The sequence below is a fragment of the Exophiala oligosperma genome (assembly GCF_000835515.1).
Source record: "Exophiala oligosperma strain CBS 72588 unplaced genomic scaffold supercont1.1, whole genome shotgun sequence".
NCBI classification, from domain to species: Eukaryota; Fungi; Ascomycota; class Eurotiomycetes; order Chaetothyriales; family Herpotrichiellaceae; genus Exophiala; species Exophiala oligosperma.
The window spans coordinates 2,512,522-2,535,914 of NW_015622818.1; the positions used below are offsets into that span (position 1 = coordinate 2,512,522).

The following is a 23,393-nucleotide window of genomic DNA, read 5'->3' on the forward strand; positions in this document are numbered from 1 at the left end:
GGTGGTGCAATAACCCATCAGGAGCTCCTGAATTTCTGAGTGGTATGAACTCGATTTGTCTCGGGAACCTAGGAGTAGACCTCGCAGCCGCTAGTATACCTGGAGACTATTGTACCAATTATTCCATGATTGGTTTAACATGAATTGGTTGGGCTCTGACTTTGAGGCAAGCAGGGTTGACGGTAGGAAAGATCATGGACAGAGGGTCATTTGTTGTTTCGGATGAGTGCGTTTCGTTTGCACATCAACCACCTCAGATGTCTGTAGCTCATAGAGCTATAGTTTCCAGAATGCAAAAACTATGGTCCAAGAGCCCTCCTCTTGTCCTTGAACCATTTCCTTCATGGGGGCTCACAAAACCGTGGCATCGATCCAATCCGCCTTGAAGGGAGGGTGAATTGTAACGTCGCCGACCGGGAAAACAACGGCCGCCCTGACGAGCAACTTGTCTTGTAGTGCCGAGGCGTATGGTCCGTCCTTGATCAACAAATCTTGAAGGTACCGTCTTAGTCGTGATCGAATGTCGGCGGGTAAAGCCGCAAACGAGTCGAGGTCGGATTCGTCAAAGACTTGAAGATGAGATTTTGTAGACTCTTCCAACAAACAGAAACCGTCCCATTTCTTCAACAGACTCAAATTCAGGACGCGGTCCCCGACGACAATGGCAGGTCTGGGGTCTGGATAAGTAGGGGATGACATGATGCCGAATCTGATCACGGTTGTCGGCGTCGTCCGACAGTCCGGTGTCGACGGGGACGACGGTAACCACGTCGGTTTAGACTCTTCCTCTTGTTGTGGCATTGTCAGATCGGAGAAATCGAGCCCCCCTCCCTTGTGGTGAGACCGTGTAAAGTTGTCGAGGTGCGAGTACAAGTGATGTTTTTTGGTTTGCCGCTGCTTACAGTAAAGTGTCTCCGGTCCTGGCCTGCTCGGCAAATACTTTTTGTTCTCTTGTCCCTTATTAGTCAGCGACGAAATCCCGATGGCCGATACGTGCGACGTATACTCCTTCCTCCGTTTAAATGAATAGGGCAACGTGATAGATGAATGAGACGGCAGCCGTCAATGGTTGGATCCCGAAAGATACAAAATGACCCGGTTGTACATCCTAGGATTTCCAAGGTATACTCGGAACTCGAGTCGTGTCGAGTACTGTACGAATGTGGACACGCAACGGCTTTCATTCTTTTGTGGCTATATGTGTGGACTTTTACATGCGTATTTTGAACGAGGCAAACCCAGCCCAATTCTTGATCGTCTCTGCATGAGCTTGCACATCTCCCAGAGGTCACCATGAGCATGTACCTTTGTACCCAGGTCCATCACTCGTCCAATTCAGGGTAATGTCGATAGATACCCATGCTGTACTTTTGTCTCCGGTCACTTTCGAGATAGGCCTTGACCTTGTCGAGACCCTTGACGCGGTCGTACAGGGCAAACACTTTTTCGTACTCGCCTCCCTCCTTCATCTTCGCGACGCACTTGGGGAAGGCGTACGAGACGCCGTCGACGGTCTGGAAGAGCACCAGGTCCGCGTAGGTCAGTTTGTCCCCGTAGAGGTAATCCCCGCCCCCGCTGGCGGGGCTCGAGAGGACACGGTCGAAGTACTCGAAGAACTTGGGCAGGCGGACCTCCCGGTAGTCCTTGGCCTTGCGGAGCGCCTCGTCCTTTTGGTCCTCGTAGTACAGGCTGGAGGCGATGGGGTGGTGGACGTCGTGGGCCTCGTTGGACAGGCCGTCCAGGGCGGTCAAGGTCAGGGAGTTGACGTGGTAGTACCCGTTGACGTCGTCCTCGGGGGACGGGGCCAGACCGAGCCGACCACCCAGATACAACAGGATGTTGGGCGTCTGGGAGATTTTGACGTCTCCGTGTTCCAGGACCGGAGGGGCGAACAGGGGAGGGTTGTGAGGGTCTCCCCGGTTCTTCTTGTCGATCCTGGTCAAGAGAGCTTGGATGCCTTCGTCGGTCTGGTTGGTCACGTCGACGTAGGGGGTTCCCGTGGCCTCGAACGCGAGACGGACGTGTTCGCCGCGGCCGGGCATGCCGGGCCAGTAGATCAGACGGTAGGGGGACTCGGTCATCTTTTGACGCTTGCTGGCGCGGGTCGACATGGCGGCGGTGGCAGTCGCAAGGTGAAGGTGAAGGCGAAGGACTCGACGGTTAGTGGTGGTGGGGAGGACTCGGATGTGGTTCGGGTAAGATCCGACGAGTGGTGTGAGGTTGGAAAAGTGGTGGAGGTCAATGGCAGAGGAAGAGTTGGCGTAGAGTGTTGTTCTTCTCGCTGTAACAAAAAGGAGAGAATGTCTCATTGAACAACTAGAGAAATAAGAGGAAAGAGGAGAAGTGGTTTAAAGCATCCGATGGACAAAGTGACTTGGATCAAGGTACCTGGTTCAACGTCATTTATATGTACTTCGAGGTACGTGGAATGGAGTATTATGGGAGGACCACGTAAACATGAAGTGGGGGGTGGGAAAATCGGAGTTGGAAGAATATCCTTCCGGAATCTGTGAGCATGTACGAAAACGAGAGGAAAAGCAGGGAAAAGCCGATTCGGAGTCTTTGTGGTTCCGAATGAAACAATTCCTGGGGGGGGAGGGGGGGCTTATGTAATTATCCCCCCGGGTACGCGCAGGACCAGAAGATACGAGTAGGTGTCGACTGTGGGTGGGATGCGGGATGCCCACAAACTATCCCTCCCTTATCATAGGTACGGAGTAGATATCTGGTATACAAGGGATATCAGAGGAAACCCTGTAAGAACCTCAGATACTCTCCCCATCCAACTAAGCCAGTCGTCGGTCTTTGTACTCGAAGGAATGACCAAGTAGCTAGATGTATATTATTCCTTGCCCGAAGAACATCTGCCGAGCCAGTCTTTGTGATAGACGACTTGTCACCGACATCTGCAAACGTGTATTATCTAAGCTGCGTCATTGATCTCATCTATTTTCCATGGTACTTTGTACTACGAAATAATGAACTACCTACCTGAGGTCTAGGAAGGTGAGATTTATTGGACCAAGGTACCTCTATTTTGTACGTGATTGAACATCACCAATCCACGTTTAGGCGCGACACCACCACACGACAAAAACAGCCGGGCATCAGCCGAATTGAGCCAGAAATCTCACACACTTATTAGGCACACGACACGAGTCCGTACGTACATACATACAACCCACGAGACGAAACCCACCTGTACCACCATCCTTTTGTCGCCATTGATTTTTCGAACGATACATTCCCTGAATGTTGTGACAATCCCGGATATTATAATCCAACAATGACTTCGGTACAAGATTCCCTCATCTTTGGCAACATCCTCTCGACCCGGGAATCCGCCGCCGTCTGGTCCGACAAGACGCGCACGCAATGTTACCTCGCCTTCGAGGGGGCCCTGGCCAAGGCCCAGGCGCGCCTGGGCATCATCCCGCAGAGGGCCGCCGACGAGATCATCAAGTTCTGCCTCGACATCAGGAACGTCGACTTTGACGAACTCCGGGCCCAGACCGAACTCATCGGGTACCCGGTGCTCGGCGTGGTCAAGCAGCTCGTCGCGCACGTCAACGCCGTCGAGCCGGGCCTGGGCGAGTGGGCGCACTGGGGGGCGACGACCCAGGACGTCACCGACACCGCGACGGTGATCCAGCTGTGGGACACCATGTCCCTGTTCGAGAAGGCCCTCGACCGCATCGTCTCGTCTCTCCGCGCCCTCGCCGACCGGCACAGGGCCACGCCCATGGCGGCGCGGTCGAACCTGCAGCAGGCGGTCCCCATGTCGTTCGGGTTCAAGCTGGCCCGCCTGTTGGCCACCTTCCTCCGGCACCGGGAGAGGCTCAAGGACGTCGAGGCCCGGCTGACCGTCCTCGAGTTCTCGGGCGCGGCGGGCACCCTGGCCACGCTCCCGCCCACCCCCGGCCACCCCCACCTCGGCCTGGAGTGCCAGCGCGAACTGGCGCGGGACCTCAACCTGAAGGTGCCCGAGATCGCGTGGCACACGGAGCGCGACCGGATCGCCGAGTTCGGCTCGCTGTGCGCCATGCTCTCGTCGACCTGCGCCAAGTTCGCGCTGGACGTGAAACTGCTGGCGCAGACCGAGGTGGCCGAGGTCTCCGAGCCGTACGTGCCTCACCGCGGGTCGAGCAGCACCATGCCCCAGAAACGCAACCCGATCTCCTGCGCCTACATCACCGCCATGTCGGCCACGGCCCGGCAGCTCGCCACCTCCCTGTTCGAGGCCATGGTCGAGGACCACGAACGCAGCACCGGACCCTGGGAGGTGGAGTGGATCGTGTTGCCCCAGATCTCGACCCTGACCCACGCCACGCTGAAACAGACCGCCGACCTCGTCGAGGGGCTCGAGGTTCACGAGGACGCCATGATGGCCAACCTCGGCGTGTCCAACGGGGCCATCGTCTCCGAGGCGGTCATGATGGGTTTGGGCGCCGAGTTGGGAAGGCAGCACGCCCACGACCTCGTCTACGACCTCTGTCGGCGGTCGCAGATCGAAAAGAGGCCGTTGTTGGATCTGTTGTGCGAGAATGAAGAAGTCGCAAACAAAATGACCAGGGAACAATTGGCCAGGCTGTGTGACCCGGCCAATTATCTAGGTTACAGCGAGGAAATGGTCGAGAGGGTTCTGAAGATGGCCGATGAGCCTAGACCTGAGAGGAAAGCGAGTCTCGTATGAAATGATACCCACCAAAAAGAAGTCAATTTTTCTTCATCTCATCACTCGAGACCTATTATTATATCGTAATGACGGCGTACTGTTTAATAGGTTCGCCCACTGAGCATTGTGCTAAGTCCAAGGAAGAATAAGAATACTGGTTTTGCAACAAGTTTATCTCAACATTGTCATCATGAAAATTTCGTCATCAACGTCAAACGTAAAAATACTTATATGTACAAGTGAAAAGAAAAAAATAGACCAACAGGGAACAACAAAAAATGAGAACAAATGCTCAACTGCTCAGACGAGACTGAAATCACATATCCAAGGTGTGAGACGAATCGAGGATATCCAGTTACCTCTGCACAGGAATTCGGAAACCAATCCCAGAGATTCACCGAGTACAATCCTGTTCTTGTCCCTCCCCGTCGATAATAGTCTGTCCGTCCATGATCAACCATGAGGCTGTTATGACCGGTCGAAAATATGAGACACACTAGTCACTATCCCATCCGGTCCACCCAATGACCAAAAATGGCCAATAATGGAAGAAAACGTGCCATGAGATGATGATGGTGGTGGTGGTGATGGTGGCAATCGATCTCGGTCGTTTGACGTCTCATAAACATCGTGTCCTTGAATTTCTTCCCGAATGTTGATCGACTCATAATCGGTCAAATCACGTCCGTGGTTCTGATTGTCATGATAAGTTGAGATTGTTGTTTCTGTGGTTGCATGTCGTCGACCGTGGTCTTGGTTCAATTGGTACGGTGCTACTACTACCACCGCCGCCGCCTCGTGCCCCCGACCGTGGGTTTGGGCATAGTGACGTTGAAGATGATGATCATGCAAAGGTCTGGCGGTGACAGTCATGTCGAGACCAGCGGCAAGAAAGAGAGACACGTATATTGTTGGTTTCATTTTGGTTGGCTTGGACCGAAAGGAGAGGAAGGAAGAGTTTGTCAGTTTGATCTCGTACTCCTTGAACAGATTCGTTGAATTCCGAATGACACTCTTTGGTGAAAATCTTTTGCTGTCGAAGAGATCTCTGAATATATCATTTGACGGTGACGAGTGTGATGAGATATGGGTAAATAGCAGTGACAACGATGGTGGTGGTTGTCTCAAGAATAAAAATCCGTTCACCACGACCAAGGTAGGTATGAAACCACAAATATATCGGGAATGGTTAAAAGAGTGACGAAGGCAACAGTAGAACAAGATTAATGAACCTGTGTGCTTGTACCTAGGCAAGGGGCCAAACAACAACCACAAATGGACATAGACCACGAGGGAGAGGTAAGGGAGAGGGAGATGGGTAGAGAGGAAGAGAGAGGGATGAGACAATTTTGTATCCCCAGTCTGACCAGAATACCTGAGGTGTATACCTATTCTTGGACTTCCGTACAAACAAAACCATTTACAGTACCTGCCAGTCAGCTGAAGCCTACCGTTCAACTCTTAGTCCAGACACGCAAAAAAGATACCTAGGTAGTTTCGATTATTTGGGAGGAGGACGCCGCTCGGTCTCGTGTTGTGGCTCTCTAGAAAATTCACGCAAAAACAAAAGAGAGCCCCCCCCCTAAAATGTGTCGTGAAAGGAATCCGTCCCGGAGTAACTTTGTATAGCTTGTCTCATCATCGTCGAACCTTGGACAAACTCCAGAATTGACGGTTGAGTTTTGATCGAAGAAGGGGGGAATGGGGGCCGACAAGTCAGGTGCTGTCTTGTGTGTATATCTAGTTTTGTCTCATGTACGGAGTAAACATACCTACAGTACCTACAGTAGGTAATGTAAGGTAGCGTCTAATTCATTAGACTCCGTAAGCAGAGAAGGATACGGAGTACCTGGGTCAAAATTGAACGGACGGATGAGGATTGAATGAAGATGAATCAAAAACCAGGAGGTGAATTGTTTTGGCGTGCCTTGTCGTCTGTCGCAGCCGTTGTCGCCTACAATACGATGACCCCTCCAGGCCCCCGGGGAAGATCGAGTATTAGAGGATATACAAAGCCCACAACCGTGGACAAACACAGACCAGACTCCGGTTAGAATTGAAGTTGTACGAGTACACTCGTTAAAATCTTTCAAGGGGGAAATCCAATCCCATGAAGGCTACTCTGCTGCAAGGGGTTCAAGAGAAGCCCTCATTAAACCCTTCTTAACACATAAAACCCTCTCGAGGTAACTTTCATCGTGCTGCAAAGTCGCCTTCAGATTATCATCAATCTGAAACAATGGCGGCCCCGATGCCCAAGGGCGAAAACAACAGACCCAAGTGGCTTGATGCGAGGTACCGAGTATTAATTTACAAACTCTCTGTACGGTCACTCTGTACGGATATGCATTAGATGATTTGATCCTGTGTAGGTGTTTGTCGTTGACCTCGTCCGAGTACAACTCAATCTGTCCTACTCAATTGGCAAGACAGACACACTCGAAGATCAATCTCTTACTCCATCCACTGACTATTCCTCAACACTCCATACCACTCAGAATAGTATCCCCGGATTCCAAGCAGACACGCACACAAGTACTCCGTACTTGACACTGATCAATCAAGCCCTTCTCTCCCCCTTGCTTCATAAAAGTCGTATAACACACAAAAGCAACCAAGTCGTGGGAATCATATCCAATGTTTGCATCTCACCAGCCTCTCCTTGCAGCTTGAAATGCGAGACAATTAATAGGTCAACACAATCATCTACCGCCGGCGCCCATGCGTGCAATGCCTTCCATGATGCCACCACTTCGACCGCCGCCATACCCTCCTCCAATCTTAGACGAAGGTGCCTTCAATCCCGTACTTCCCGGAGCTGGAATACCAGAGAATTTACCCGCCGTCGGCTTCTGAAGCATGCTCATCGGTCGTGGCCGACTGGGTAACCCTGTCGCTCCACCATTCATGCTATTCCTGAATTTGTTCGGACTGGCAACTGCTGCCGCAGAATTTGGTCGACCATTTCCATCCTCACTCCTCGGAGGACTAACAGGATGGCGCTGTGCATCAATGTTGCGTTGTTCGTCCTGCTGTGCACTCATGCTCAAGAACAAATCCACTTGAGCCACCAGGTCTCCCTTTTCGATTCTTTCTTGTTCGACATCCTTCCGCAGCGAGTCGGTCTCTGCAGTAAGGGAATCCACTTGGCTACGAAGGCCTGCAGTTTCTGCCTCGAGGAGTTTCTTCTCGGCCATGGTCTCTTCGTTCCATCGGCGCAACTCCTCAATTTGCCCTTCCATCTTCGACATGGCCTCACTTTGGCCGGGGATGACGCCACTCATGGTAGCCTCTTTCTCCGTCTGTAGCTTGAGAACTTCGTCCTGTGTTGCTTTGAGGTCGGCTCGCAACTGTTCCACTTGCTTGATCCAACGCTTTTCGTAACTGACCTTGAGGTCCGACACTTTTCGTTCATGTTTGCTCTTGTAAAGAGCGTGCAGCTCCCGAGCAACCTTTTCAGTGGCATCTTTGACGGCAAAATCAATGTCTGCAGATACACCTGGCGTGGCCGGGGTGTTGTTTTTGTCCGGGCTAGGGGTAGCTCGTATTCGGTCGGACCGGAGGGTGTCGAGTGACGCCTGTAGTTCAAGTATACGCACTTCGAGCTCTTCTGTTCTTCGATCTGCCTCTTCGTTTTGGCGTCGGAGTTTCTCTTTCTCTCGTTCCTCAAGAAAGATGTTTTGCTTAATCTCCCGAAGTACCTCCTCCATTTCACGCGATCGCCGTGCAAGGTCTTCCTTCTCGTGCTCCATCTCTTCCCTCTGGGCACGTTCATTCCGAAGCTCTTCACTAGTTTTGCCCACTCTAACTTCCGCATCCGTCACAGCGCGCTTGAGAGCCATCACCTCGGCTTCCTTACCGGACAAAGTAGCTTCGAGCCCTGAAATGCGAGACTGTAATTCCGAGCGCAAAGTTTCCAACTCTCTCGGAGTGATTGTTGGTATTGAGCGAGGGGTGGCCATAGGTTCGAGATCGATATCCAGTAAATCCATGCCCAAACCAGTAGCAGAAAACATACTGTGCCGTTGACCTGCAGGAGTGGCAGGCACAGTTCTGTCACCAGACGGAGCTTGATGCTGCTTTTGTGGTGATCTCCCCCCCGCTCTCTCACGATCCACAGAAGCCTGTGACCGGTGCATCGGACTAGGGTTAATCTTGATTGGGAAGCCTCCCCTTCCTGAGGGACTTCGTCGCACACTACGCGGCGCCGAGGAAGGTGGAGGAATCACAATATTGGTCTGCCCCGTAAAATTCAAAAGATCAGTTGTGGCGTCACCAGAAGCCGATGGTTTTCGAGGAGTAGGGTCGTCATCTTCATTTGACGAGGTACTTCGACGGGACGTAGACAACAACCGCAGTGGTCGCTGAGCTGTCCCAGGTGTACTAGTAATGACGGAGGTGCGTCGTTGTTGTTTACTGGGTGACCAGGGTTCGCAGGGAGGTTTGGAAGGAGAGTTGCGTAGATTAGAGAAGCGAGTCATGTCTGTAGGGATGGCCGAGATGGTGCTAAGATCGCCGACGGTTTCATCATTGATAGTTTTGTCGTCGAGGGTCAGCGTCAAGGTCAAATCATCCAGTTCATCTCTGGGAACGTCTTCTGTTCGTTGCTGCTCTTGCTCTGGCGACGCAACGGCAGCAGTGTCATGTGTTGAGTGTGTGAATGACTCGTGGACATTGTTATTTTGTACCTCCTGTAAGGAGTCAATCGCCCTTGTCAGCCCTTCGTTGAACCGAACCGTAGGTTCAGCAGGAGAGCCGGGAGGGGAGTCGTCCCTTGAATCATCTTGCAAGCGGTATTTTATCGGCGAGAACGCTTTTCGAGGGCTCGTCTGTGGACTGGGGAGGTCGCGAGGAGAGTGAGGACTTTCCATGGTCGATAACTGTAGATTCAAGGTATCAGTGGTAGAAGATCGCGCGACAGCCACTGTGGACATGGTAGCAGGGGAACGTGGAGGTGTTGGTGTTGTTGTTGACGGAGTGGGATCGAGTTTCTGGGAAAGGTCGAGCTTGATAGGAGACGATCTGGAGTTCTGCTTGGCAGGCGACAGGGTAGACAAAGGCTCAGGCATCTTGTCGGTGAGCAGCAGTTCCTGCTAGAGGCGGTGTGATGGTGGTTCTGGTTCTGGTACAGAAGGAAAAGTTGTAAGCAGCCATCCAAACCATATGTTTCATAACGAAGGAGATCTTTTTCCCGGAGAATAACGACTGACAGCGTCCTATTGACCGTATGATGATGATTGTGTCAAAAGCGTCAGTCATGCCCTGTTGCGGAGGCGACGGTGGACAGGAGAACAGCAAAGGACCAGCAGGAAAAGAGATTCCACACCCCTGCATGTCATTTAGGCGTCGTGTCGGTAAACAATCGAATGCGCACTAGCTGCATTCTAGTCGAGTCACTAGACCATCTGTGGCTAGCTCAGACAACTAATCTCGTTAGCGTAAATTGTACCTTGCGTCTAAAATGTCCCAGTCAAATTGAACGGGTTTTGACCCTGCATCTCGCATCTCACTATAGAAACATCTTCAATCACAATTGCATCTCGTTCAAATCTCCTGCATAATACATGATCTATTCTGGACAGATTACTTCAAATCTCACAGGTCATTCGTCATCGCATCCCTGGTTTTCTCATGCTTTTCAACGTGAGACTAGCCCCGGATCAGCTCGAGGTCCAAAAATGGACAGAAGAGATGCTAGAATGTTCGGTCGTATGGAATTAGGGCTTGTATGTGATATTGAGAGCAAGGAGTGCCTGATATGCGTCGCCAAAGGACTGAGCCAAAGATGACGTTGATGATCTCAATGCAGCCGCCAACTACAGCGGTTGTAATTCAGTCTCTCTTATCGCGTGTGAGCATCGATCACTTCATACTATGGTAAAGGAGGCGTTCTCGGAAAGCCTACCGTCAACAGCAGTTGCCATGTAGAACGCTCTGCTTCAAATGAGTGCCGATGTACTTGGCCAATACATCTCAATGCGAAAGTGTTGTTACCCATGGATAGGCGCTACATACAAACTTGACTTCAGCCTCGTCGAATATAATTGTGGCAATCTATCCGCCAGCCTGTCAATAGCATCTTTTGAGTCTTAGCAACGACTCTTGCGCCCACAAGAAGCCCAACTGTACAGCGTCTTCCCAGAGTAATGGTACTTCTGAACCGCTTCAGTATTAGGAACCACATATCACTGCTTCAAAGATATGACCGAAATGTTGACATTTTGATATACAAAAGCTCTGTCAAATGCTAATAGCTCATTCACCAAATTTCAGTAATAAGTCTACAATTCATCCTTTCTACCTTCCCCTTCCTCAGATGCAGAAGCTTTGCTCTTATTGCCCGACGAAGGTTGCTCGCATGCCGCTGCAGTGCCTACCTCCATGCGATATACGCATTTTTCGCTTTCACTGACCTTCCAAATCTCATCCTTTTCCGCACACGCAAGGATGACCCTAGTCGATCTCGATGGACCGTTCCAGCAGTGCTGACCATTCTCATATTTCATGACTAGCCGTTCACCTGTGCCGAGCCCTTTCCCATCGGCGCTAATCCTTTCGTCAACGTACTCCGTGTCAAATCCCACAAAATTGCCCATTCCAGTTTGCGCGCCGCCCTTTCTAGACTTTTGTTTCGTTTGGCCCATGAAACAGACCTCGTATTCGTACTCGCCGCTATCTCGAGAGATACAAGTATCTTTGAGAGCACGGAAGATGCCGTTGTCAGGGCCATAGTCCTTCTCTAGGTCTTCTTGATGCCGCTTCATGTCGTTTTCCGTATTTCGAACGTCACGCTCTGCATCCTCGAGCGCCTTCTTTGCATCTTGCACAGCCCTGCTTTCCGTAGCCTGAGATGTAGAACCAGAGTTGTCGGCGAGGATACCGTTTTCGACCAGAATCTTTCGTATAGATGTGAGCGTGTCGTCTAGCCAGATTCTCATTCCATCGGGCAGATATCCGCTGAATTTATACAGGGCTGCAACATCAGACTCTGGCTCTGATGGCTCGTTCTCAAACTCGGCCCAGTTGATCCCGTTTGATTCGCCATCCTCCTGAAGCACGGCTGTTAGGTCTCGATCTTCAGCCTCGGTCCAGCTGTCGTCAGTCTCACGAGCTGCATAGTCTTCCCAGCCTCGAACAGCTCTTTTGACCCCTTCGTCGTTGAAGTTGGGGTTGTGCTCATCTTTCAGGGCGGAAAGAAGGCTCTCGAGTTCTGTAACTCTTCCTGACATAGCGTCTCTCTGAGTCTTTGTCTTCTCAAGCTGTGATCGTAGTTCGTTGATTCGATTCTGGGACAGACCGACCAAAACACCCAATTTGCCGCTTCCTCTCCCAGTGGCTTCTCCACGGACGACTCTCAGCTTTTCTCTGCGTTCAACATCCTTCAGCATATCGCTAGCATCTTTGACTCTGAGTTGCTGGGCTTGAAGCTGAGTTTCGAGGGTACCTATGCGGTCTTCCACTTCTTTCCTCAATCTCTCGGCCTCGGCAATCAAAGAGCTCTTCCTCTTCAACGCAGCTCTGAGGGCTTTCTGCCTGACTTCCTCGGTCTTCTTGTACTCTCTCCCAGTCTCTTTGCATCTATCCTCACATTTCAGTCCACCAACGTGAGCCCATTCATCTGAGCCATCGCAACATAATTCATAGTCACATTTGCCATCGTTGACGCTTTCGAATTGAATATAGGACGGGATGTGGCCCTTGTTCTTGCAGTAGAATCCTGGCAATGCTAGTGTGGTGTTCAAACTGGCTGCGGCCGTGTCTGGGCCAGGATGGTAATGTGGAGGCGACAGAGGAGAGAGGTAAGAGCATGCTGCCGTTCCTGGCTCGTCTGAACCATCTGGGCAGTCACAGAACTCGTCGTTGACACGGGAGAATGGTATGGTGATGGAAGGATTAGAGATGCATGTGAACGTGTCCGTGGGGGACTTTTTGTAGAACTTAGCAACTAGAACGCAAGGTCAGTCACTGCTTTCCATGGTGCGAGAATACAAGAGGTGTGTTCGACGCAGAGGCATTGAGCCAGGGTGGTCAGGGAGGTATTCTCACATTCTGGTCCGACGCCTCGGGGGCGAGAGGACTCTGAGGCTCGAGTTTCTGCTGCCCATGCCGATAGGCCGAGCAGTGGGCTCAGAAGCAGTAACTGCATCCAGAGAATCATGGCTATGGAGCGTTAGAGATCCTGCCCATCAGCTCAAGATTCTGTTCTGCGTGAATGTCGAACATGAAACTTGTCCGCAACTGACATGCACCCCACAGCCTTACACGTGACGAGGCTACTATTGTGAGGTTAGGTTTCGGATTTCGAGAACCATAGGAAACCCTTGACTTGGAATCTAGGAATCTAGGCGATTTGGAGCGTATTCGTTTTGAAAGGTCATGCTATTTTGTAAACAAGATGCGAGGGTCATAGCTCTGTTCTTGTATCACAATCTGGAAGGTACACAACATCATCCCGACTTTCACTCCCCCATTTTCTCCCTTCGCTTTTCGAGCGAGCTTGACGCATCGATGTGTGGTCCCGCTGCTTGGGAACCTCGATCTTGAAGGCCGAGCCACTCTTGGCTGTAGCCTTTGAGGCCTGAATTGTCTCTGCAATCGTGAAAGCCACCGAGTGCACCTTTCAGGATCTGATCTGATCGTCATTTCGTTCGGAATTCGTGTCGTCAATGGTCAATGCATTTCTGTTCTGTAAGTTTACTTCATATCTTGCGATTTGGGAAAGAACAAGCAATCAGATCGAACTTTCGAATTGACAAATCATATATTGCCAGGTCGACCTGGACCACTCCCTTTTCTTATGCTTATATACACTTTCGAGAACAACCGACCTAGAGTCCATTTAAAAACTCATTCGCCAGGATTCGGTTAATATCATCTGGCCCAGCATGCAACGAACTACTGGCCTCCCTTCGACAACCGCTCAGCTTCGAGTTCCCGTTCTGCCTGTTGGTAGTACTTTGCTGTATCAACACCGTGCTTCACAAACGTCGTTAGTATTTATAGAGTCGTACGACACCTGGGAATTGTCTTCTTCCTTACCTGGTTGTGGTTGACAAAGTTTGCCCAAGGGACAACATTGGCCATAAGAGCGCTGAATCTGCTGTTTCGCGCCGCGACACCCTGCATGTAAGGAGTGAGGTCGGTGTTGCCGTATAGAGGCTCGCCCTTCTTGACTTTGTCGACCATTTCTCTCATGTCCAGCTTGACTTCTCTTTCGTTCTCCGACCAGCCGTAAAATCTCACTGTTGTAAAGTCACATCAGCCCACTATTCCAGCCATTTTCTCGTTTCCGCAACAGTCGAAAAGACCTACAGCAACTTCTCTGATAGACCAATCCGGCACCTGCTATTAAACCGATGGCGCAACTGAGTCTGAAGACAGGGCCGAAGGCACCTTTGCCTGAAAACGAGGGAGCGTATCGTTCGGTGACCATCATGAAGGCTGGTCCTACCGCGGCCATACCGGCGCCATATGTCCAATCTTCAGGTCTCGCATATCGGAACGCTCTCCTCCAGTGTCTACATTGTTCAAGTTGTCAGTGGGATGGTTCTCGAATGGCGTGATTCTCGTGGGGATCGAAGACGTACGGATCTGTGTCAATAACCTGTTGGAGTTATGTTGTTAGCTTTCGGTTTCTTTGTATGGTTCGTTTCGAAACTCACTGGGTAATCAGTGTTCACCCGCTTAGGCGGGATAAACACTTTATGCTCATCCGCCATACCTGCAGCTTTGGGAGTTTCTCTCTTCTAGACACACCTCATTCATTCATGGGATCTGAAAGAGGTTCCCGCGGAGCTTCACCTGCCAAGCCTCAAAACCACGCTTGCTTGTTTCGGGTATAGCCTGTCAAGGAGGTTCAAATGACGTAGCCAGTCGGAGCATTTCAATTACAGACGCCAACGCCAAACGCGTCCGCATTTCTCCAGACGCGTCTTCCTCGATATCAAGGCAAGCATTGCAATTACTACTTACCCTAAAGGATTGACCTGGAGATTTAGGATCAGGATCGGGTCAGGTATCACCCTACACCAAAATTCATCATGGCAACAGACACTACGACGGAGGCGGCTATCGATGATATCTTCAATTTTGATAGCACAGACGACGAAGACCCATTCAAAGACACCAACACCAACAACAAGTCTTCACGCAGTAACGGAGACGACAACAACAAGCCAGGATCAAGTCCTGACCGTAAACGCAAGGCAGAAGATGGCGAGGGCTCCGATTCAGATCTGGGTATCAACAAGGAAGTGAAGATCACCAAGAAGCGCAAACCCATAGCCAAACTCGATGAAGCACGGTAAGGTCTATTCAAAGCTCTTGCCCATGGACACTTGGAACTCATTTGTACCCCCCAGACTACTTTCAGCACCAGGAATACCTAAACTCCGTGCTCTTGCGCGATCAGGCAAATTCTCCAAAAAGTTACGCCTCAAGGGCAAAGGCCACGAATTCTCAGACGTTGCTCGACTGTTGAACTATTACCAATTATGGCTGGATAATCTGTATCCGCGGGCGAAGTTTGCCGACGGCCTGCAGATGGTCGAGAAAGTTGGACACAGCAAGCGCATGCAGATCATGAGGAAGGAGTGGATCGACGAAGGAAAGCCAGGCTACGCTCGCAAATGGGGTCGAAAGGATGACGAGCTTGACGACCAAGACGGTCAAGCAGTGGCGGATGATTGGTTCGGTGGGAGCGGCAAGCCGGTTGAGAACTCCTCGAAGCCGACGCCATCGGCAAATGCCACCACTGCTGTCGACGCGGGGACTGGAGGAGGTGATTCATCGCTCTTTATTCCTGACTCGCGAAGCGGCAACAACGATCCACCACAAGGCGAGGACACGCTACCGGACGATGACGAACTGGAGGCCCTCCTCGCCGAACAGGACGCAATCACGACGGCCGTAGGACAGCAAAAAGTCGCATCAACTAAGCCGACCGCGGACGTAGACTCTGAAGGCGAAGACGATCTCGACGCACTCCTGGCGGAACAAGAGTCTCGTCGCACAGTCGTTAAATCTTCAAATCCACCAGCTGCAAAGATACATCAGTCGCCTTTCGACGATGGCGACGACGAGGAAGGTATGATCGATGACGATGACGATCTCGACGCCCTCCTTGCCGAGCAGGAAGTTCGCCATCAACCTAGTTCATCGAAGGCGGCAAATCAAACACCACCACAGACCTCGAGTAAGCCGCCCGAGCCTGCAGAAGTGGACGATGAGGAAGACGACTTGGAAGCACTATTGGCTGAACAAGAGGCTCGACAAAGTACTTCTCGAGCGCATGCTTCCGTCGAAAACAGCATGGACAACCTCGAGACTCTGCCTGGTACTACGCACGACAACGACGTCAATGAGGAAGACGGCGGCGGTGAAGCGATGTTTTTGTCGTCACCTGTGCGCACCACACAGCGTTCTCGTGCAGGAGGGGACTCTACGAGTAATTCAGATCGCGCTGCAACGCTACCAGAGCAAGCCAGAGCTCAAGAGGACACAGAAGACTTGGAGGCAGGAGACATGTTTTCTTCGTCACCTGTCAAGGGCTAGTACGGATACGATATATATCGAGTATCAATTTCATGCGAGTCAACCTAAACCTTCATAGCTATGATGATGTCAATGCGATGGAGCGTTTGAATTTTCGACGCGTAGACCTTGCAAAAGCAAGCCCACCGGGCACAAATTTCAAGGCACCGGGCCAGAGACGTGGTCGCAACTTTTGCTCAAAAGAACGCACACCACCCGATATACATCTTGGACAGGTTCTTCATGTCGGTGGCGCGCGTGATCATCTCCTGGACGTAGCCGCCCACACTAAGCGGCACGCTCTCGCCGGGCAACATGCCCCTGACTTTCCCCCTGACCCCGTCCAGCACCTCGACGGGAGTGCTCGGCACGCCGTTGACGCTCTTCTTCTTCCGCCCGACCTTGTCGATGAAGTCGGTGGTGGGGTCGTGCAGGAAAGTCTCCAGGATCGTCATCAGGGCGTCCTCGTTCCCACGCAGCAGGCCCAGCGTGATTTCGCAGCACCGCCGGAAGGGCCCCTCGTAGCGGTACGTGCCCATGGCGTCGACCATGTTGTGGGTCAGGCGGAACGGGACCATCTCGGGCTTTTCGAACGTGAGGCCCTTGTCGAAGAGACAGTTGAAGTCGACGTGCATGACGCCGCCGTTGTCCTCCTCAAAGAGGATGTTCTCGCCGTGTCGGTCGCCCAACCCCAACACGTGGCCGACGATGGACATGACGGCCGCGCTGCGCGTGTACCGCAACCTCGCGTCGAACCAGGCGCTCGGGTCCGGGAAGCTCTCCACGAACCACTCGTGGAAGACGGGCGGGAATTTCGTCAGGACCTTTGTCGGGAAGATCTTGACCTTGTCCGGGTCGCCGGAGGACGCCTCGTCCAAGAGACCGCGGATGTCGACGTAGTTGGGCTGGATGGATTTGTCCTTGTACAGCTTGAGGACGATGTCGCGGAACGTCTTCAGGTTGTCGACCCATTCGATCAGACCGCACTCTTCGTTCAGGGGGATGACGGCGTACGTCCGGATGTAGAGACGTCGTTTCGCCGCGTCGACGTCGCGCTTCAGGAATCGGTTGATCATCGTGTTAAACTCCATCAGCCGTTGGTCCTTGCGGAGATCATCCTTTGGTTTCGCGAGGACATTGTATAGAATCCCGTCTGAGCCTCTGATGGTGAGTTTTCGTGGTTTCTGGAGGGAGGAAAGGACCAAGGCTTCGTCCACGAACGATGAGATCGTAATGGGCTCTTTTGAGAACGGTCTGAACGCCTTGAGAGCGGCGGATTCGAAGTTGGTCGGCATACTGGGTATCAGACAGGCTTGGATGGGCACCACGAGCTTCGATGGGGCAATCTTGCTGTTGAAGCCCAGATCTCGTGCGAGACTGACCTTCGACACCTTGCCTTCGATGGGGAACTCTGCGATGCGAAGCAGCTCCTTCACAAACTTCTGTCCGCTGTTGAACATGCTTCGAAGCTCGCTGGGAGAAAGCACTCTCTTGTCCCGGTCCTTGTCATCCTTCTTCTCCGAACAAATCTTTCGAACGAGCTCGAGCCCCTTCAGAGCCCGTTCCTTCTGCTGAGATTCAACCACGGCCAGAAGTGACCAATATGCTTGTTGCGGAAAGGCTCTTACCACCTTTACGATGATCGTGCCGAGCAGTTCAGAGACGGCCTTGTTTCCGTGGCAGATTCTTGCCACAACCTGAGGGAGCACGGTGTAGAAAAGTACTGCCTGTATAACGCCAATGTATTTCTTGATTTGGGTATTTGTTTCGTCAATAACTCGCTTTCGTTGGGTTGCATTGTGTGTGTGGAATTGGGCGTTTCCACGTCGAGGATCATGAGGTATTTCCGCACCGTCGACCAGCTCTAGCCACAAGGTCAGAACTTTAGGCAGTGTCTGAAAGACGTACTTGCTGCCGTTTCCCAAGGACCGGAGATAGTTCTCTATGACGAGTTTCGCAGTTTCACCGGTAAGGAATGCCTGACTCTCCTTGCCCGGGGGCATGGTCTTCTCTGAATCCAGAATTTTGTTGTAGAAGCGCCCGAGGTGATAGTAAGCGCCCTGTGATTTCCTGAACTGATTTATGGCCTCGCGGAATGTCAGTCTAATGACATCTGACTGCGTTTGCCCAGCCTGATCAAGCCACTTTCCCAGCAACACATACGCCTTGGCCTTGATCTGGTTCTGAGGACGCTGTGTGACCGAGCCATTCTCAATGACATAGTCATCGCCGGAAAATGTGCCTGATTCGATCGCTCCTTCAAGCATTTGAATTGCTTTCCTATGGTGGCCTTCGGTCCACATAAGTTTGGCTTGCTGTATTGACGCCGCCTTATCGCCCAGTGCAGATGCTTTCAGCACCGCGTTAAAAGCTTGTCCATTCAACCTCGCCTTGCGTGCCAGCTGGGCAGTGTTGAGCCAGGCAGCAGCAACGTCTCCTGTAGTGAACATATCAGGACGCAAAGACATCACGGCACGCCGGATGCCGAGGAGGTATTGTTTGTCGACCACATTTGATCCCAGAATGTCTAGACGACCTCTCAAGTTCTCCAAGACTGCTGTGCGGTCTTCTGGGAGACTTCCCGCGATGACTTGGACTTCGCTTAGCACATGCAGCCTCAGAAGGGTATCATGCCCAGCTTGGAATGAGGCTATGGAACTAGGCGTGAGCTCAGCTGCTGTTGCGCCATACAACTCGTCAACAAGGCCAAGAGCCCTCATTTTATCATTCTCATGAATTGACACCATGATCTCACCGAGATGTGAGGCAAAGTCGTGACCAGTGAGAGAGGAAATGTAGCTAGAGAGTCGCGTCCACTGCCCGCTGGACCAAGCCGCCTCCATTGCATATGGAGTGAGCGCCTCTGGGGTTGTCTTGCTACGGTTTCTGATTTCATCGAAATGATGGAGCAGGATATCATATTGTCCGGATTCTTTAAGGCAGTCCATGAGGTTTTTCTGCACTTCGGTGTCATCAGGGTGAGTGACCAATTGCATCTCATACCAGCTTTGGGCAGCCGTCCATCGCCCTGCTTTCTTATGTTCCAGCACTTGCTGATCGATATCGAGTACGTGCATGCGGGACGAAATGCCTTCTATTCCGTCTGGTTCGTCAATCTGAGCATAGATCTCTTGCAGCCTCTGAAGCTCATATTGCATGTCATCAGTTTTTAGTTTGCGGATGTGCTGTTCCCAATGGAAAAGTGCTCTAGCATAGGATCTACACTCCAGAGCTCTTCTGGCTAAGATATCGGGAGGGATCTGTTCCAACACTCGTTCGATGCTTCGAATTTGTTCTGCCGCAGCTCCGAGTAATAAGTCTGTCTGGCCACGTTGTGCCTTGGCTAGTCCGACAGAATATCGCTTTCGTTTCTGCTGATGCCAGGTAGACATGTAATCAAGGATTTCAAACACTGTTTGACTACAGAGCTTGATGTCATCTTGCACGCGCCGGTCTTGAGTCTCCAGGGGTATACTGAGAATTGAGGTGATTTCAGAAACGATGTCACGGCTGTTTTGTTCGATACCGCTGACGATCAGGTTAACAACGGTATATGGTAGTAGGAAGGCTGGGATCGACGTGTCTTGGCCGTGGATGATGCGACAGGCAATTCCGAAAACTATGTCAATGTTCTCTCCAGACCCCCGGTGGAGAAAGTCTAGGGTGATCGTACGCAGCCAGTCTCGGTGCTTCATACCTGGTGCGTATAATGGGTACTGGCTCTTCTCGGGCGGGCGGACTTCTTGGACAAGGTATTTGGAATTGAGAAATGGTGTCAACGTGTTCTGTACAGAATCTGGGAGCTCATCCCAAAGACGCGAGGCGAGATTACCGGGTCCAGCATGGGAAGGATTTTCTTGTTCGCAAGACTTGAGATATTCCTGCATCGCCCAGCCCAAAAAGCCCTGTGCTCTTGTGGTAGTTGCGGATAAGAATGCCTTGACCAGTACATGCTGTAGGAAGGAGAATATCCAACCAATGACCTCGTCAGCCTTCCCAAAATTAGCCAAAACAATGATAGGTGTGCGATCTACCACATTCTCAATCTTGCTTGGGTCGAAACAGCCTATACGACTCAGACACCGACCACATTGTCTTGTCACTTCAGTGCTCGTGCTGTATCTGACACAGCAGTTGAGGAGTGCTCGAGTCAAATTCGCAACCAATTCATCCGGTTGTTCTCTTAGTATTGAGCGTTGCAGCAGATCTTGTTTTTCGGCCAAAAGTGGTGTCAATTCATCCAAAGCTTGTTCAACAACCGCGACATTTTCGTCTTGTAATCTGTCGACATAGGCACTAAGTTGATGTCTTTCATCCATTTGTCGTTTCAAAGCCATGATCTCGCTTTCGAATTTCGCCATGAGCGGTATCGATGCCAAGGATGGCATGGTAGCGAAGCGCTCACGGACCAGGTCAGTGTGATCTTTGAGCAAATGGCCGACCAGATCATATGCTTGTTGCTGCGAAGAATCGTCGAGAATGTTCCACTTCTGAACAATGATGGCTAAAGTCTGATCAACTAGTGATTCAAGAACATCTCTTTTCAGTGATTTTATCATGACAGCCCAGGAAGAGAATGCAGCATCGCATAAATCTCGGTCGTCAAGCCCAGATCGCAGGCAAGCACAGATTTGGGGAAGCCCACGAACAACTCGACCCTTTCCAAGCTTAACAACCTCTCCCAGCGCAGAAAGACATCTGCGTTTCTCAACTTTGGACTCCTTGGCTTCTAGGTCGTTCAAGAGAACGGTGAAGTGAGTGACGATTGCAAGAACATTATTCTCCAGGAACGTGCCAATATTGTCATTTCGTCGCGACCCGGAGGACTGTCCACGTTGGCGCGCCACTAGTTGTGCCAGGAGCTGAAGAGCCTGGTAGATTCGGGACGACTTGCCTTGGCCACTATCTCCGATAGCTTTGAGTAGCTCGCACGTAATGTGGATTGGGTCATGAGCCACCCAGTCCGCAAGGTCTGTCTTTTCGAACTCGTCAGAAACTCGGGACAGTGTCGAAACGATAGATTGTTCTGCATCTGGAAAAGGTTGGATAAGCAGAAACGAGAGGATGGCGACTAGGTTTTTCCTCTGGGTACACAGCTCGAAGATGGTGGTTGATGGTCCACTCGCAGCTGCGAATCGTCTGATCGTCTCGATATCTCCATGTAATGTCAAGTATGGCAAAGCGTATTCAGTGGTGTGGCTCATTAATCCAGTGATATCCATCCCCAGTAGATCGCACAAATGACGGGCCATGTTTGGTCTGGATGACAATGATTTTGCAAAGACTACTCCCAATGTACGCCAGAACGGCCTAAAGAGTACCCACACAGATATCTGCATAGACTGTGACAGGTGCTGAATTTCCGTATACACAACACCAGTGATATAGGGGTTGGCGTGACCCAGATAGTCAACGAGTCGGACAAGGATGATGTTCAACTCTTCGTCACCAACGACTTGAGCGAGACGGCGGAGTGCAAGAACGCATGTCTCTTGTAGAGCAATTTCACCCTTTTGCCAAATTGCCTGCAGGAAATCGAGAGCCGTAATTCTGTTGTCGCGCGTTATCGCCGCGTCCACCATCTTCATTCTCATGAGATAGGCTTGAAGTGTTTTAGTCGCAACAATCCGAAGATCTCGAGAAGAACTTTTGAGAGATTGTAAGCACCAGTCACCAGCAGGTGTTTCCCGTAACTTTAAGTCTGCAGCGTTGTCTGTGTGTATCAAAATCCGACGAAGGGCAGACATTGCCACTATTCGAGCCTTTGACTGGCGGGGAATTACTTGAACGAGGGCGACTAGAGTCTTCAGTAACTCTTCGCCAGAACACGTAGGGATCTCGACAATCGAATCGGCAGGAGAGCTGTCTTCGTCGCAGAGAGAGCACCACGCTTCCACACCGGCCAGCTTACAGGCACCGGCGCCCAATAACTCCAGTCCGGAACACATCTCGGCTTCTGAAAGTTGTTGGAAATGACCTGAGGCCGTCTTGCTCATGCCGTCCAGGTCTGATTGTGCACGTCCGGTCAAGTGCAACGTAACACTGCGAGCAGCACTCCGATGAGCCGTGTCTGTAAGGTCATCTTCATTCTCTGTTGATAGCCGAGGGCGCTTCCTGGCGCGATCAGTGTCTGGCCAAGCTTCCGACAACGGCGGAGTTGGTGATCGGAGTGGGTGCACGCTCAGCGCGCGTATCTCGTGCGATAGTATGTCCGTCTGGTTCTCCTCCAAGAGAAGATCTTGAACATCGTCAACAAAATCACGGAATCGAGCAATGAGCTTGCGGGATTGGAACCGGCGCTGAAGTGAGTTCGATTGAGTCGACAGCAATCGCAGGAGTCGGGCTATGCATGTGAGAAGATGGTAGAAAGAGGGAAACTTGAGGTTCGGAACAATGTTAAGAAATGAGAATATCGTAGTGCTCGTGGCATCAACATCGTCTGTGGTAATGAAAATAGGCCTTTGAGGATGGATGTTCCCCGTAGTCGCAATCGCAAGAAGGCCTAACAACGTGAGCTAAGGCTGATCAGTTCTTCCGATGATAGGACTTACCAGCAGCGACGCTCCTCATGTACTCCCAGATCTGGCGCCATACATCAGTGGTGGTGCATTTGCGATCACCCTCGAGCATGACATTAAAAAGTTGTAGAACCGGGTCTTGAAGCTCATCATGGTTGATCAAAGGGAAAAGTCTGGGAATGAGCCAAGTATACAACAGGGCTTCTTGCCCTGGGATACCGCTGTCTTGTGACTTGACGAAGAGCACGTGTGGAGATCTCTCGATTGCGAGTTGAAGGACTTCGAGACATGTTTTGAGCTGAGAGGTGGCCTTACCTCCAGCGACTGCAGACTGAAACGGATTCTCGTCAAGAGTTTGCTCGATACCAACTTGGAATATGATTCGTATCAACTTGTGGTTGACAGCGACGTCTGCTCCAAGGTTGGGTTGGCCATGTTCGTCTGATCCGAGCGCCTCTGCCAGCAGTTGATTGAAACTGTCCAAGTCAAAATCAGGAACTCCATTGCCGTGAACCACATGTGTGGCCAGCATCGAGGATGGCGGTGGCTCGAAGGCATTTGTTTGCCGTGCAGGTAGCACTGGCGCCACCATCTCTTTTCCGTGGCATTGAGACGTCGTTGACGCGAAAATTCAAGGCGTGTCAAAACATTGTACTGTATGAAAGTCT

At 51.4% G+C, this 23,393-nt stretch overlaps 7 protein-coding genes across 7 annotated transcripts; 1 reads left to right on the forward strand and 6 right to left on the reverse strand.

Moving 5' to 3' along the window:
• Positions 1 to 351: 351 nt before the first annotated feature.
• PV06_00877 (uncharacterized protein) lies at positions 352 to 801 on the reverse strand (the record flags this gene model as incomplete). The annotated part of the gene is made up of 1 exon (XM_016401435.1): positions 352 to 801. One exon carries the CDS (start codon positions 799 to 801, stop codon positions 352 to 354), a length of 450 nt encoding a protein of 149 aa, XP_016268488.1.
• Positions 802 to 1,161: 360 nt separating this feature from the next.
• PV06_00878 (uncharacterized protein) lies at positions 1,162 to 2,439 on the reverse strand. Its single transcript, XM_016401436.1, has one exon. The coding sequence runs from the start codon at positions 2,307 to 2,309 to the stop codon at positions 1,323 to 1,325; it is 987 nt and encodes a 328-aa protein (XP_016268489.1). The 5' UTR covers positions 2,310 to 2,439; the 3' UTR covers positions 1,162 to 1,322.
• A 4,511-nt stretch (positions 2,440 to 6,950) lies between these two features.
• PV06_00879 (uncharacterized protein) lies at positions 6,951 to 9,884 on the reverse strand. Its single transcript, XM_016401437.1, has one exon. It carries the CDS (start codon positions 9,742 to 9,744, stop codon positions 7,378 to 7,380), a length of 2,367 nt encoding a protein of 788 aa, XP_016268490.1. The 5' UTR covers positions 9,745 to 9,884; the 3' UTR covers positions 6,951 to 7,377.
• Positions 9,885 to 10,898: 1,014 nt separating this feature from the next.
• On the reverse strand, positions 10,899 to 12,871 carry PV06_00880 (uncharacterized protein). The gene is made up of 2 exons (XM_016401438.1): positions 12,722 to 12,871; positions 10,899 to 12,620 (listed from the first exon to the last, which is right to left on the reverse strand). Exons 1-2 carry the CDS (start codon positions 12,831 to 12,833, stop codon positions 10,957 to 10,959), a joined length of 1,776 nt encoding a protein of 591 aa, XP_016268491.1. The 5' UTR covers positions 12,834 to 12,871; the 3' UTR covers positions 10,899 to 10,956.
• Positions 12,872 to 13,417: 546 nt separating this feature from the next.
• On the reverse strand, positions 13,418 to 14,423 carry PV06_00881 (uncharacterized protein). Its single transcript, XM_016401439.1, has 5 exons — positions 14,338 to 14,423; positions 14,263 to 14,279; positions 13,988 to 14,193; positions 13,715 to 13,917; positions 13,418 to 13,651 (listed from the first exon to the last, which is right to left on the reverse strand). Exons 1-5 carry the CDS (start codon positions 14,392 to 14,394, stop codon positions 13,571 to 13,573), a joined length of 564 nt encoding a protein of 187 aa, XP_016268492.1. The 5' UTR covers positions 14,395 to 14,423; the 3' UTR covers positions 13,418 to 13,570.
• Positions 14,424 to 14,680: 257 nt separating this feature from the next.
• On the forward strand, positions 14,681 to 16,228 carry PV06_00882 (uncharacterized protein; the record flags this gene model as incomplete). Its single annotated transcript, XM_016401440.1, has 2 exons — positions 14,681 to 14,978; positions 15,037 to 16,228. Exons 1-2 carry the CDS (start codon positions 14,716 to 14,718, stop codon positions 16,226 to 16,228), a joined length of 1,455 nt encoding a protein of 484 aa, XP_016268493.1. The 5' UTR covers positions 14,681 to 14,715.
• Positions 16,207 to 23,331, reverse strand: PV06_00883 (uncharacterized protein). The gene is made up of 2 exons (XM_016401441.1): positions 22,759 to 23,331; positions 16,207 to 22,709 (listed from the first exon to the last, which is right to left on the reverse strand). The coding sequence occupies exons 1-2, from the start codon at positions 23,315 to 23,317 to the stop codon at positions 16,405 to 16,407; spliced, it is 6,864 nt and encodes a 2,287-aa protein (XP_016268494.1). The 5' UTR covers positions 23,318 to 23,331; the 3' UTR covers positions 16,207 to 16,404.
• Between the last annotated feature and the right edge of the window lie 62 nt (positions 23,332 to 23,393).

Bases quoted from the DNA above. Each gene is read 5' to 3' on its own strand.
- PV06_00878 (XM_016401436.1), bottom strand. From the start codon at position 2,309: ATGAGACATTCTCTCCTTTTTGTTACAGCGAGAAGAACAACACTCTAC.
- PV06_00879 (XM_016401437.1), bottom strand. From the start codon at position 9,744: ATGCCTGAGCCTTTGTCTACCCTGTCGCCTGCCAAGCAGAACTCCAGA.
- PV06_00880 (XM_016401438.1), bottom strand. From the start codon at position 12,833: ATGATTCTCTGGATGCAGTTACTGCTTCTGAGCCCACTGCTCGGCCTA. The intron at 12,621-12,721 runs GTGAGAATACCT...CTTGCGTTCTAG, and splicing joins CCGAGGCGTCGGACCAGAAT to TTGCTAAGTTCTACAAAAAG.
- PV06_00881 (XM_016401439.1), bottom strand. From the start codon at position 14,394: ATGGCGGATGAGCATAAAGTGTTTATCCCGCCTAAGCGGGTGAACACT. The intron at 13,918-13,987 runs GTAGGTCTTTTC...ACTTTACAACAG, and splicing joins GGTCTATCAGAGAAGTTGCT to TGAGATTTTACGGCTGGTCG. The intron at 13,652-13,714 runs GTAAGGAAGAAG...ACGTTTGTGAAG, and splicing joins ACTTTGTCAACCACAACCAG to CACGGTGTTGATACAGCAAA.
- PV06_00883 (XM_016401441.1), bottom strand. From the start codon at position 23,317: ATGGTGGCGCCAGTGCTACCTGCACGGCAAACAAATGCCTTCGAGCCA. The intron at 22,710-22,758 runs GTAAGTCCTATC...TCACGTTGTTAG, and splicing joins CATGAGGAGCGTCGCTGCTG to GCCTTCTTGCGATTGCGACT.